The sequence below is a fragment of the Neofelis nebulosa genome, chromosome X (assembly GCF_028018385.1).
Source record: "Neofelis nebulosa isolate mNeoNeb1 chromosome X, mNeoNeb1.pri, whole genome shotgun sequence".
Classification (NCBI taxonomy): domain Eukaryota; kingdom Metazoa; phylum Chordata; class Mammalia; order Carnivora; family Felidae; genus Neofelis; species Neofelis nebulosa.
In genome coordinates, this window is record NC_080800.1 from 89,015,419 (window position 1) to 89,030,733 (window position 15,315).

The 15,315-nt window shown below is 37.1% G+C and overlaps 1 protein-coding gene across 4 annotated transcripts in view; it reads left to right on the plus strand.

Annotated features, from left to right (window-relative positions):
• The window catches only part of COL4A5 (collagen type IV alpha 5 chain), a 248,812-nt gene that overhangs the window by 167,875 nt on the left and 65,622 nt on the right, over positions 1-15,315 (plus strand). For all 4 annotated transcript variants that reach the window (XM_058714479.1, XM_058714478.1, XM_058714476.1 and 1 more), the window contains 4 exons: positions 2,135-2,227; positions 2,320-2,424; positions 3,430-3,527; positions 4,765-4,915. In XM_058714479.1, the coding sequence (XP_058570462.1) occupies positions 2,135-2,227; positions 2,320-2,424; positions 3,430-3,527; positions 4,765-4,915 (447 nt within the window). The remainder of the gene's footprint in view (positions 1-2,134; positions 2,228-2,319; positions 2,425-3,429; positions 3,528-4,764; positions 4,916-15,315) is intronic.

A 15,315-nucleotide genomic window follows, 5' to 3' on the forward strand; every position in this document is an offset into this window, starting at 1 on the left:
CTCCTTAGCAAGGGAGCACATTGTGTGTGTTTTTTCTAAAGAGGAGGAGGTTTCCTCTTTAAAGTTCCTCTAACAGTCTTCATTGTTGTTGTTGTTTGTTGTTTTTAAATACATGGTACATAAAGTTTAACAAATAATTATAATGGAATTACATGGGTACCTACCACACATGTCAAAAAACAGAACATTGCCATCATCCTAGAAATGTCCATCCTTCTCTCTCTGTCCTTTCCTGATCATAATCCCCTTGCATTTCTCCTAAGGTAACCAGTGTCCTGACTTTTGCACAGTTTCCTTCCATTTGCCCCCTAGTTTTATCACCTAGATATGGATCCCTAAACAAAGTACTTTAATTATGCTTCTTTTTGAACTTCTTAATAATGGAATCCTAGGCTAAGTATTCTTTATATTAACTTTGTGTATAGCTGTAATACATTCATTTTCATTGCTGTATAGTATCCCATTGTGTGTGTGTGTGTGTGTGTGTGTGTGTGTGTGTGTGTCTCAGTTGATTTATCCATTCTGTTGTTGATGGACATTTGGATTATTTATACTTCTGGCCTACAATGAATAATGCTTCTGTGTACATCCTTGTGTGTGTGTGTGTGTGTGTGTGTGTGTGTGTGTGTGTGTGTATACATATACATATGTATATATATACATATACATATGTATATATATACATATACATATATATATTCATTCTGGTAAATATGTGCATGTACTTCTATGAGGCTAGAGTCAGTAAACTACAGCACATGGTTCAAATCTGGCCCATTGCTTGTCATTAATGAGACTTTTATTTGAGCACATCTGCACACATTCACTATTGTCTGTGGTTGCTTTTGTATTACTACCATAGACTCAACATTTTGCAGAGTTGAATAGTTGCTACTGAGATCATATGGCCCACTAGCTGGCCCTTACCAGAAAAATTTTGCCAATCCCTGGGTTAGGGTATATCTTTAAGATGAGCATTCTCAAGGCATAGAATAAATCCATCTTCAGCTCTACTAGATAATTCTAAACTATGTCCAAAGCAATTGTACCAATTTCACCAGCAGTATTGGAGATTTCTTACTGTTCTACATTCTCATAAATATGTTCTATTGTCAGACTTTTTGCATGTTTTCAGTCTGCTGAGTTTGATATATCTCATGACAGTTTCATTTTACATTTCTCTGTTTACATTAAAGTTTAGCACCTTTTCATATGCTTATTGACTGTTTCAATATCCATTTGTGAAATTCCTATTCAAGTAGTTTTTTTCTTTTACCATTTTTTTCTACTGGATTGTTTCTCTTTCTTACTGATTTAGCTTTTTTTTTTGATTTTTTTTTTAATTTTGAAAGAGAAAGAGCACGAGCTGGAGTGGGGGCGGTAGAGAGGTAGACACAGAATCTGTAGCAGGCTCCAGGCTGTGAGCTGTCAGCACAGAGCCCGACATGGGGCTCGAACTCACCAGCCGTAAGATCAGGACCTGAACCAAAGTTGGACGCTTAACCAGTTGAGCTACCCAGGTGCCCTGAGGGTTTTTCAAATATATGTATTCTGTGTGTTAGTTGTTTGTTATCTGTTCTGCAAAATTTTTGCTCTCTGTGGCTTGCCATTTTCACTCTCTGTATGGTGTCCTTAATCAACAGAAGTAAATTTGAATGTAGTCAGATGTATCAATTTTTTCTCTCCTGGTTAGTGCTTTTTATGTCATGTTGTAGAGATCCATCGTTGTCCTGAGACTATTTCAAGTCATTATTTTAATTAATGAGAAGTAGGTGTATTTGGACTTTGTACACATAAAACCTCAATGTACCATTAATTAGCCAAAAAGCATATTTCTTGTTTACTGCAGTTCAAATTTGTTAGGCTCTTTCAACCTACATTTAAAAATATTTTTATAGATGCTGTCTTCAATCCCGGAAACTCTTAAAGCTGTCATCTACTTTTTCTTTTAGAAATTTTATACTTCTGTTTGGTATATTCCTTGAATATATGGTATGTGGTTATTTTTCTTGTGGATTTTTGTTACTGTGCATTTAAAAAAGATTATAGATACTTCTCTTTTTTGTTTTTAATGAAAGGAGACCTTTAGTCAAGTGAACACTTCTCATTCACATTGATTCCCTCTTGTTCTTAGGTCCTAAAGGTGATCCAGGTCAGACCATAACCCAACCCGGGAAGCCTGGTCTGCCTGGTAACCCAGGAAGAGATGGTGAAGTAGGTCTTCCAGGTATGTGAGGAATTTATTTGGTCATGTCTTTAACACTTACTGGCTTCTTTCTCTGAAAGTATCCCTTGCAAAAAACTGCTATTTCTCCATAGGTGACCCTGGACTTCCCGGCCAGCCAGGCTTGCCAGGGATACCCGGTAGCAAAGGAGAACCAGGTATCCCTGGAATTGGGCTTCCTGGACCACCTGGTCCCAAAGGTATGTAGGACTGGGCAGCAGGCAGGCTATTTTAACTGGTCAGTATTACATTATTCTTTGATATAATTCCCTCAACAAGTAAAATATATTAATTGTACCTCTTTTCTATGTACCATAAGTAATGTAAATGAAAAGTCACAGCATGTATGCACTATAATATTATTGTCTTTATCTAAAACATTCTAGACAAGAAAATATCTAAATCATATATATACAAAAATTATATATAAGCTTTAAAAATTACAGAATTATTGTCTTTTGTGTTCACCATTGTATTTTCAGGGCTAGAAAAGTTCCTGGAACATAGTAAGCACTCAGCAGATAATTGGTTGAATGAATGGGTTATATTAAACGGAAAACATATTTATTACACATATGTATCCAAGTAATGTTTTATCTTAATCATGTTTTCTTGATTTACTGAAATTTTTTAGGGCTGTTGTTTCAGTTCTGCCTTATTCCTCACAGAATTTATTCTCATGAATGACAAGCATGCACATTGGTGTGAGAACGGTCTTTAAACGTGTCCTTATTTATTCTAAGTGACTTTGAAAGAGATTTGGCTTTATGTGTATATATTTGTGTAATATTTGTAATTGTTTTTAAATCGTTTCCAGAATTATATGGTAGGCCTTTTAGCATACTATATCCAGATATAAGCAGAATAAAAGTTTTTCTGCATTTTTGTGTGGTAGTCATTCCTTATGTTTAGTTCTATCTCATTAGTAATACCTCTCATTTTACTTTAGAAGAATGTATCTTCCACACAAATTAGCTCTGTATGAAAATGGTAGGACCATAAGGTGATTGAGAGGGAATATCAGATATTTGTAAGGCTTGATTCTGAGTAGTCATGTAGAATGTCATTGTAGTTTTAACATCTCACTGTAGTCACTAAGCATGATTAGACAGGGTAAAAGTGTGGGTTTGGGAGTGTGGATATCTTTCTTAAAGTGTCTTCTCTTTGGAGATTAAAAAATTAAAAAATGACTCATCATTTCACAGGTTTTCCTGGAATTCCAGGACCTCCAGGAGCACCTGGGACACCTGGAAGAATTGGTCTAGAAGGCCCTTCTGGGCCACCAGGCTTTCCAGGACCAAAGGTCTGGGACATTTAATTTATTCTTTCCCCTTTTCCTATTTCTCCTGTTAGCCTTAGCTCTCTATTTTGATATAGACATTATTATCCCAAGTCTTCACTATATAAATAAAGTTAGCTGATTATATTTTAATTTAAAAATATTTAACCCAAAACAGTCTTTAATAGTCCAGGAGGTCATATTTAAAGCAAACAAAAAGTTTCTGTTTTAGAGTGACAGGTTATTTGATGAGATGAGATTAGATGAGCGAATACAATCATCAGCTCCCTTTGTACTTCTCTATAGTATGACCATACCATTTCATCTCTATCCATGCCTATGTGATGATTGGCTGAATATCATGTCAGGAACTTCCCATACTGTTTCCCAGTCCCAGTTCCATCCCACAGAGATAATGCAAGCCACTGCTATTAGCGTAGTAATATAATAATAATAACAATAATAACAACAACAACAACTGTTTGAGTTATTTTCCATTCTTTTTATTATTATTTCTTAGCTAATCTAAAATTTTCCTTAGTCAGCCTTCAGCAAACTACTATGGTATATAATTACCCTGACTGTTCCTGAATTTTCTTTTATTTAATTAATTTAAACTTTTTGTGTTTTCATCATTACTATTTTTTTCCATGGGAAGAACAATTGACCATAACCCCAGCTCTAATGAGAAACCTCTTCTCTATTGTTTAATTGTTCTTATTTTATTACGTACCTCTCAAATGAACACAAAAGTAAAAAGAGTGATACAATGAACATTCATATATCCACTTCTCAGTTTCCAAATTATCAGGATTTTATCATATTTACTTCATCTATTCTTTTTTTTTGACAAAGTATTTTAACTCACATCTCAAAATCGTGTTGTTTCACCTCTGAATACTTCAGTATTCATCTCTAAGTAAATGGACATTTCAAAAAAAAAAACACAATGTCATCATCATACTTAGTCAAATTTAAAATAATTATCTAATAGTCTGTAATCCCATTTCTTCACTTGAGTTCTTTAATCTCGTTCTCTCTTTATCTTTCTTGTCCTGAAACCAAATCATTTTATTTCTCATCTTTCTAGATGGTCTCTCCAATACACCAATTATTTTTCATTTAATTGTCCTCCTCCCTCCCCCTCATAGGGAAAAATGGTATTACCTTGTATTTTCTGCTTTAAATTCCCCATGGTAAACAATAAACACCAAGAAAATCATGGGAGTTTTTGTTGTGTTTTCTCATGTGTGTACTTAAGGGAGAACCAGGACTTGGGCTACCTGGGCCACCTGGGCCCCCAGGACTCCCAGGTTTCAAAGGAACACTTGGTCCAAAAGGGGATCGTGGTTTCCCAGGACCTCCAGGTCCTCCAGGGCGTGCTGGCTTGGATGGGCTTCCTGGACCAAAAGGTATAGAAATTATTATTACTTCTCAATTTGCGTTTAACTTTTATAGAAATTGAAACTTTTGCGAAAGTTTATGGGTGATAAATCCAATTACCTGAAAGCCTATGCTACCACTCTGTCACTGCTCTTTTTCATCTACCATTGGTGTTTTGGCGTTTTATTTCATTAAATAGGTGATACAATCATATATGCATAAAAGTGGCACTGAGAAGTCTTCCTTTTACCCCATCTCCATCCACTCTGTTTTACCCATTTTGAGTTATTTATCCTTCTAGTGTTCCTTCATACAAATACAAGCCAGTAAGAATATATATTTTTCTACCTTTCTCAAAAAATAGAGTATATCTTTTGACTTTTTGCACGTTACTTATTTTACTTAATTTTATATCCTAGAGATCGCCTCATGTCATTGCATCGAGATCTTGATTTTTAAGAAATAGCTACCTAGTATTAAATTGCTTGGATATACCATAATTTATTCTACCAGTTGCTAGTCACTAGATTGGGTTTTTGGCATTCTTTTTTTATTATAAATAATATCACAGTGAATTGTCTTGCATACATGTTATTTTATTATATATGTACAGGTGTAATAGTAGAACAGACCAATGAAAATAGATTTTCCGAATTAAAGGCTAAATGCATCTCTAGATATTGTCAGATTCTTCTCCATGTGCACCATATCAGCAGTGTATGAGTGTAGTTGTTTCTCCACAGCCTTGGTGAGTTAGTATATTGACAAACTCTTTAATTTTTGCAAATTTGATAGAAGTAGTTATCAGTATAGTTTTCTAAACATTTTATTGGTGAAAATTTTCAAACATAGAGGAAATTAAAACAATGGTTCAGTGAAAACTCCTATATCCACCATCAAGATTCTACAATTAACATTTTATCTCTGCCAACATTATATGTTTTTAAAATTTCATATAAACAGCAAAGTAGGAAAAATTTTTTAGTGACTACTATATATGCATTATTGATATTCTATCATCAACGTTTTACTATACATGATTTGTCACATATTAATCCATCCCTTTATCCATTAACTTATTTTTTGATGCATTTCAAAGTCAATTTTACAATTTAGGGGGTGCACTTCTCCCTAAATAGTTTAGCATGTGTATTATAATTACAGTTCTATGGTTGCTAATCTTTTTGACATACAATTCACATTAAATGAGATGCACATATCTTAAGGAGATATTTGCTGGATTTTGACAAATGCATATACCTGAGTAACCAAACCCCTATCAAAATATAATCCCAGAAATTTCCCTTTTGCCCCTTTCCTCAGTCTCTACACCAGTATCCACAGTGACAACTATACTGTAATGGTTTTTCTTCATTGTAAATTAATTCTACCTGTTGTAGAACTCCATATGGAATAGCACAGTGGGTATCTTCTTTGTAAGGCTTCTTTCACTCTGAATATTGTTTTTGAGATCTATTTATGTTGTGTTTGGTGAGAGTTTTTATTCTTATTTTTTTATTATTAAGCATTTAATTGTACAAATATACCAAAGTTTGTTTATCCATTCTGTGTTGATGGACACCTGGACTGTGTCAAGTTTTTGACTATTATGAGTGGATCTGTTAAGAACGTTCTTTTATAAGTCTTTTTTGTGGATTTGTGCTTTAATTTTTCTTTGGGAGAATACCTAAGAGTAAAATTGTTGGGTCATAAGGTAAGTATATGTTAGTTGTATGAGAAGCCACTAGACCTTTTTCCAAAACAGTTGTACCATTTTAAACTCACATCAATATGGTATGAAAGTTTTAATTTTTCCACATTCTCTCCAACATTTGGTGTTATCAGTCTTTAATTTTGAGTTTTGGTAGGTGTGTTGGTAACATATTTTGGTTTTAGTTTGCATCTCCCTGATGACTAATGAGGTTGAGCTCTTTTACACGTACTGGTGGATTATTTACACATTCATATATTTTCCCCATTTTAAAATATGTGTTGTTTCTATTTATATGTTAAATTGGAAGTGATCTTTATATATTCTGCATACTGTTCCTTTGTTCAATATATGTTTATGAGTATTTTATCCTGATCTGGTTTGCCTATCCTTTTTTTATAAGTGTATTTTAATGAATAAAAGTTTTAGTTTTATTGATGTTTCATTTATCTATTTTTATATAATTATTTTCTGTGTTTTGTCTAAGAAACTTTTCCTTTCCCAAAGTTTCAAAGATATTCTGTTTTATTTTATAAATTTTATAATTTTAGCTTTTATGTTTAAGACTATCATTCATTCCAGGTAATTTTATTCAACATCATTTGTTCAAAATATCTCCCTTCCCGTTTGATTACTTTGACATCTGTGTCAAAAATCAGATGGCTATATATGTGTAGGTCTGTTTTGTGCTGTTAATTCTACTTATCTATTTTACTATCCTTAAGTCATTACCAACTGTTTCTATTACAGTAGCTTTATAATAGACTTGATGTCAGGTAATGTAATCCTCCAATTTTGTTCTTTTTAAAATTTTTCTTTGAATATACTAGATCCTTTGCCTTTACTCTCAGGGTAGTTTAAATTTGTATGTCCATTATTATGAATAAAATTGAACATCTTTTCGTATGCTTAAGGGTCATACATACTTTTCCTGTGAACTGGTCATGTACTTTGCTTATTTCTCCATTGATTTCCTCTACCCCCTTGATTCTGATTCCCCTAATTATATACAGAAATAGAATTAGCCTACATGGTTTGGCAATTGCTTTTTCCTTACTGGTTTGCAAGGAATGGGGCTCTCCTGGTCAATATTTTGGCCTCCAGAGAATAATCTGAGCAACTCTATACTCCCGAAACATGTTGGATTATTTCCCATTAAAGCAATATGACAGCACAGCCCAATTTATCCAGCCTATATTCTACCAGCAAAAGCCCCAAACTAGCCCAATACTAATTCTTCTTAGATAAAGCTCTTTTAAAAATACCTATCTGTGTTCATGTAAACAGTTCTGGCCACCTGTAAACTGTAACACTCAAAGTTACACATAGTGTTCCCCACCAATTATCTACCCTAGCTGAGACATGTGTCTCCAAAAATTGCAGATAGAGACATTCCAAATGATAAGCTATGTGGCAGTCTCCATATGGGATTTACTCACTCATGATACTTTTGTTTATTAAAATATCCTTGAGACAGGTTAGGAAGAAATGGGTTGAAGACTATTTTAAGCATCAGTGTCTTAACAGGCATTTATTTTCCTAATCTTTGAAAGTAAATACAGGATCCCCATATCCTAATAAGAATCATTCTGAAATATTAAAACTCCAGTACAGTTCCTATGTCGCTAGAAGAAAAAGAAGTTGGGATTTTCTGCCATATAATTCTTTCATTCCTCAAACATTATGTTCTTATTCTGTGCCAGATACTATTTGAGTCACTAGAAACACAAAAGCATAGAGTCTTCTCTGTGACTACTATAAGAAAATCTACATGGTTTCACTGTGATAGTGGTTATTTTATCTGGAACCTTTATGAATATGTATTGCTAATGTTTTGGGTCAGTAAACCACTGTCAGAACTCAATAAGCAAATCATAATAAAAGTTCACCTATCAGATACGCTTATTCCAGTAGTTGGGTATGAGCACCTAGTAATCTCTTCTAATAGGAGATTTGCACTTTCAAAGCAAAATGGTAACCAATAATAAATTAATTAGGCTAATACTCATCAGGAAAGAACTATATGAGGATGAAAATATGCTTAAGACTCAATATTAGAAAAAGAAAGACTCAGCATTAGAATCATCTTAAAAAGGTAAAAAAAGATGACTTTGGAAACATTCAGTTTGGCTCATATGTTACTTTTGTTCAGGGCCTCATCCAAGATGCCTTGGGAGGCTTCATAAGGGAGGTGACACTTGAGCTGTATCCTTAGGAAAGGATGTTCCAGGTAGCAGGAATAACATCCAAAAGTATTGTAACAAATAGAATGGTATAGAAATGGAAATATTGAAAAAATACAAATAAAATGTAATTTGCAAAAAATATATATCATATCTAGAAATTAATAAAATAAAGTATGCCTAATGTATTTGTGGAAGAAATTAAAACTATTATTAACAAACTTGAAAAAAGGTAAAATTAACTGGTTGATAAATCATATGTGTGCATCGGAAGGCTCAGTGATGTCAACTCTTTCCAAATTTGTCTAAATATAATGCATTTTCAATGAGAATTCAAATAGAACTTTTTTGGAAGCACTTGACATAACTAATTCTGAAACTTAACATTTACCAAACATTTACTAAAATATATTACAATATAATTGTAATTATACCATTGTGAACCAGTGCTGGAACAGACCAGTAGACCAATATGATAGAAAGAGTTTAGGGAGTTCCGGAAGATGGCGGCGTAGGAGGACGCTGGGCTCACCGCGCGTCCTGCTAATCACTTAGATTCCACCTACACCTGCCTAAAGAACCCAGAAAACCGCCAGAGGATTAGCAGAACGGAGTCTCCGGAGCCAAGCGCAGACGAGAGGCCCACGGAAGAGGGTAGGAAGGGCGGCGAGGCGGTGCGCGCTCCACGGACTGGCGGGAGGGAGCCGGGGCGGAGGGGCGGCTCGCCGGCCAAGCAGAGCCCCCGAGTCGGGCTGGCAAAAGCGGAGAGGCCAGACGGACTGTGTTCTGACAGCAAGCGCGACTTAGCGTCTGGGAGGTCAGAAGTTAACAGCTCTGCTCAGAAAGCAGGAAGGCTGGAGGACAAAGGGAGGGAGAGCTGCTGAGCCCCGGGACGGCAGAGCTCAGTTTGGCGGGGAACAAAGGCGCTCGCCAGCGCCATCTCCCCCGCCCATCCCCCAGCCAAAATCCCAAAGAGAACCAGTTCCTGCCAGGGAACTTGCTCGCTCCGCGCAAACACCCAACTCTGTGCTTCTGCGGAGCCAAACCTCCGGCAGCGGATCTGACTCCCTCCCGCTGCCACAGGGCCCCTCCTGAAGTGGATCACCTAAGGAGAAGCGAGCTAAGCCTGCCCCTCCCGCCCCCGTGCACCTTGCCTACCCACCCCAGCTAATACGCCAGATCCCCAGCACCACAAGCCTGGCAGTGTGCAAGTAGCCCAGATGGGCCACGCCACCCCACAGTGAATCCCGCCCCTAGGAGAGGGGAAGAGAAGGCACTCACCAGTCTGACTGTGGCCCCAGTGGTGGGCTGGGGGCAGACATCAGGTTGGACTGCGGCCCCGCCCACCAACTCCAGTTATACACCACAGCACGGGGGAAGTGCCCTGCAGGTCCTCACCGCTCCAGGGACTATCCAAAATGACCAAACGGAAGAATTCCCCTCAGAAGAATCTCCAGGAAATAACAACAGCTAATGAACTGATCAAAAAGGATTTAAATAATATAACAGAAAGTGAATTTAGAATAATAGTCATAAAATTAATCGCTGGGCTTGAAAACAGTATACAGGACAGCAGAGAATCTCTTGCTACAGAGATCAAGGGACTAAGGAACAGTCACGAGGAGCTGAAAAACGCTTTAAACGAAATGCAAAACAAAATGGAAACCACCACGACTCGGATTGAAGAGGCAGAGGAGAGAATAGGTGAACTAGAAGATAAAGTTATGGAGAAAGAGGAAGCTGAGAGAAAGAGAGATAAAAAAATCCAGGAGTATGAGGGGAAAATTAGAGAACTAAGTGATACACTAAAAAGAAATAATATACGCATAATTGGTATCCCAGAGGAGGAAGAGAGAGGGAAAGGTGCTGAAGGGGTGCTTGAAGAAATTATAGCTGAGAACTTCCCTGAACTGAGGAAGGAAAAAGGAATTGAAATCCAAGAGGCACAGAGAACTCCCTTCAGACGTAACTTGAATCGATCTTCTGCACGACATATCATAGTGAAACTGGCAAAATACAAGGATAAAGAGAAAATTCTGAAAGCAGCAAGGGATAAACGTGCCCTCACATATAAAGGGAGACCTATAAGACTCGTGACTGATCTCTCCTTTGAAACTTGGCAGGCCAGAAAGGCTTGGCACGATATCTTCAGTGTGCTAAACAGAAAAAATATGCAGCCGAGAATCCTTTATCCAGCAAGTCTGTCATTTAGAATAGAAGGAGAGATAAAGGTCTTCCCAAACAAACAAAAACTGAAGGAATTTGTCACCACGAAACCAGCCCTACAAGAGATCCTAAGGGGGATCCTGTGAGACAAAGTACCAGAGACATCACTACAAGCATAAAACATACAGACATCACAATGACTCTAAACCCATATCTTTCTATAATAACACTGAATGTAAATGGATTAAATGCGCCAACCAAAAGACATAGGGTATCAGAATGGATAAAAAAACAAGACCCATCTATTTGCTGTCTACAAGAGACTCATTTGAGATCTGAGGACACCTTTAGATTGAGAGTGAGGGGATGGAGAACTATTTATCATGCTACTGGAAGCCAAAAGAAAGCTGGAGTAGCCATACTTATATCAGACAAACTAGACTTTAAATTAAAGGCTGTAACAAGAGATGAAGAAGGGCATTATATAATAATTACAGGGTCTATCCATCAGGAAGAGCTAACAATTATAAATGTCTATGCGCCAAATACCGGAGCCCCCAGATATATAAAACAGTTACTCATAAACATAAGCAACCTTATTGATAAGAATGTGGTCATTGCAGGGGACTTTAACACCCCACTTACAGAAATGGATAGATCATCTAGACACACAGTCAATAAAGAAACAAGGGCCCTGAATGATACATTGGATCAGATGGACTTGACAGATATATTTAGAACTCTGCATCCCAAAGCAACAGAATATACTTTCTTCTCGAGTGCACATGGAACATTCTCCAAGATAGATCATATACTGGGTCACAAAACAGCCCTTCATAAGTTTACAAGAATTGAAATTATACCATGCATACTTTCAGACCACAATGCTATGAAGCTTGAAATCAACCACAGGAAAAAGTCTGGAAAACCTCCAAAAGCATGGAGGTTAAAGAACACCCTACTAACGAATGAGTGGGTCAACCAGGCAATTAGAGAAGAAATTAAAAAATATATGGAAACAAACGAAAATGAAAATACAACAATCCAAACGCTTTGGGACGCAGTGAAGGCAGTCCTGAGAGGAAAATACATTGCAATCCAGGCCTATCTCAAGAAACAAGAAAAATCCCAAATACAAAATCTAACAGCACACCTAAAGGAAATAGAAGCAGAACAGCAAAGGCAGCCTAAACCCAGCAGAAGAAGAGAAATCATAAAGATCAGAGCAGAAATAAACAATATAGAATCTAAAAAAACTGTAGAGCAGATCAACGAAACCAAGAGTTGGTTTTTTGAAAAAATAAACAAAATTGACAAACCTCTAGCCAGGCTTCTCAAAAAGAAAAGGGAGATGACCCAAATAGATAAAATCATGAATGAAAATGGAATTATTACAACCAATCCCTCAGAGATACAAACAATTATCAGGGAATACTATGAAAAATTATATGCCAACAAATTGGACAACCTTGAAGAAATGGACAAATTCCTAAACACCCACACTCTTCCAAAACTCAATCAGGAGGAAATAGAAAGCTTGAACAGACCCATAACCAGTGAAGAAATTGAATCGGTTATCAAAAATCTCCCAACAAATAAGAGTCCAGGACCAGATGGCTTCCCAGGGGAGTTCTACCAGACGTTTAAAGCAGAGATAATACCTATCCTTCTCAAGCTATTCCAAGAAATAGAAAGGGAAGGAAAACTTCCAGACTCATTCTAGGAAGCCAGTATGACTTTGATTCCTAAACCAGACAGAGACCCAGTAAAAAAAGAGAACTACAGGCCAATATCCCTGATGAATATGGATGCAAAAATTCTCAATAAGATACTAGCAAATCGAATTCAACAGCATATAAAAAGAATTATTCACCATGATCAAGTGGGATTCATTCCTGGGATGCAGGGCTGGTTCAACATTCGCAAATCGATCAACGTGATACATCACATTAACAAAAAAAAAGAGAAGAACCATATGATCCTGTCAATCGATGCAGAAAAGGCCTTTGACAAAATCCAGCACCCTTTCTTAATAAAAACCCTTGAGAAAGTCGGGATAGAAGGAACATACTTAAAGATCATAAAAGCCATTTATGAAAAGCCCACAGCTAACATCATCCTCAATGGGGAAAAACTGAGAGCTTTTTCCCTGAGATCAGGAACACGACAGGGATGCCCACTCTCACCGCTGTTGTTTAATATAGTGCTGGAGGTTCTAGCATCAGCAATCAGACAACAAAAGGAAATCAAAGGCATCAAAATTGGCAAAGATGAAGTCAAGCTTTCGCTTTTTGCAGATGACATGATATTATACATGGAAAATCCGATAGACTCCACCAAAAGTCTGCTAGAACTGATACATGAATTCAGCAAAGTTGCAGGATACAAAATCAATGTACAGAAATCAGTTGCATTCTTATACACTAACAATGAAGCAACAGAAAGACAAATAAAGAAACTGATCCCATTCACAATTGCACCAAGAAGCATAAAATACCTAGGAATAAATCTAACCAAAGATGTAAAAGATCTGTATGCTGAAAACTATAGAAAGCTTATGCAGGTAATTGAAGAAGATATAAAGAAATGGAAAGACATTCCCTGCTCATGGATTGGAAGAATAAATATTGTCAAAATGTCAATACTACCCAAAGCTATCTACACATTCAATGCAATCCCAATCAAAATTGCACCAGCATTCTTCTTGAAACTAGAACAAGCAATCCTAAAATTCATATGGAACCACAAAAGGCCCCGAATAGCCAAAGTAATTTTGAAGAAGAAGACCAAAGCAGGAGGCATCACAATCCCAGACTTTAGCCTCTACTACAAAGCTGTCATCATCAAGACAGCATGGTATTGGCACAAAAACAGACACATAGACCAATGGAATAGAATAGAAACCCCAGAACTAGACCCACAAACGTATGGCCAACTCATTTTTGACAAAGCAGGAAAGAACATCCAATGGAAAAAAGATAGTCTCTTTAACAAATGGTGCTGGGAGAACTGGACAGCAACATGCAGAAGGTTGAAACTAGACCACTTTCTCACACCATTCACAAAAATAAACTCAAAATGGATAAAGGACCTGAATGTGAGACAGGAAACCATCAAAACCTTAGAGGAGAAAGCAGGAAAAGACCCCTCTGACCTCAGCCGTAGCAATCTCTTACTCGGCACATCCCCAAAGGCAAGGGAATTAAAAGCAAAAGTGAATTACTGGGACCTTATGAAGATAAAAAGCTTCTGCACAGCAAAGGAAACAACCAACAAAACTAAAAGGCAACCAACGGAATGGGAAAAGATATTTGCAAATGACACATCGGACAAAGGGCTAGTATCCAAAATCTATAAAGAGCTCATCAAACTCCACACCCGAAAAACAAATAACCCAGTGAAGAAATGGGCAGAAAACATGAATAGACACTTCTCTACAGAAGACATCCGGATGGCCAACAGGCACATGAAAAGATGTTCAACGTCGCTCCTCATCAGGGAAATACAAATCAAAACCACACTCAGATACCACCTCACGCCAGTCAGAGTGGCCAAAATGAAGAAATCAGGAGACTATAGATGCTGGAGAGGATGTGGAGAGACGGGAACCCTCTTGCACTGTTGGTGGGAATGCAAATTGGTGCAGCCGCTCTGGAAAGCAGTGTGGAGGTTCCTCAGAAAATTAAAAATAGACCTACCCTATGACCCAGCAATAGCACTGCTAGGAATTTATCCAAGGGATACAGGAGTACTGATGCATAGGGGCACTTGTACCCCAATGTTTATAGCAGCACTCTCAACAATAGCCAAATTATGGAAAGAGCCTAAATGTCCATCAACTGATGAATGGATAAAGAAATTGTGGTTTATATACACAATGGAGTACTACGTGGCAATGAGAAAAAATGAAATATGGCCTTTTGTAGCAACGTGGATGGAACTGGAGAGTGTGATGCTAAGTGAAATAAGCCATACAGAGAAAGACAGATACCATATGGTTTCACTCTTATGTGGATCCTGAGAAACGTAACAGAAACCCATGGGGGAGGGGAAGGGAAAAAAAAAAAAAGAGGTTAGAGTGGGAGAGAGCCAAAGCATAAGAGACTGTTAAAAACTGAGAACAAACTGAGGGTTGATGGGGGGTGGGAGGGAGGGCAGGGTGGGTGATGGGTATTGAGGAGGGCACCTTTTGGGATGAGCACTGGGTGTTGTATGGAAACCAATTTGACAGTAAATTTCATATATTAAAAAAAAAAAAAAAGAAAGAGTTTAGAAACATGTATATACGGAACACATACATACACACATACTTATGTATATATAGCAACTTGATATATCACAGAAATATCCTCAGTCAGTAGGGAAAGAA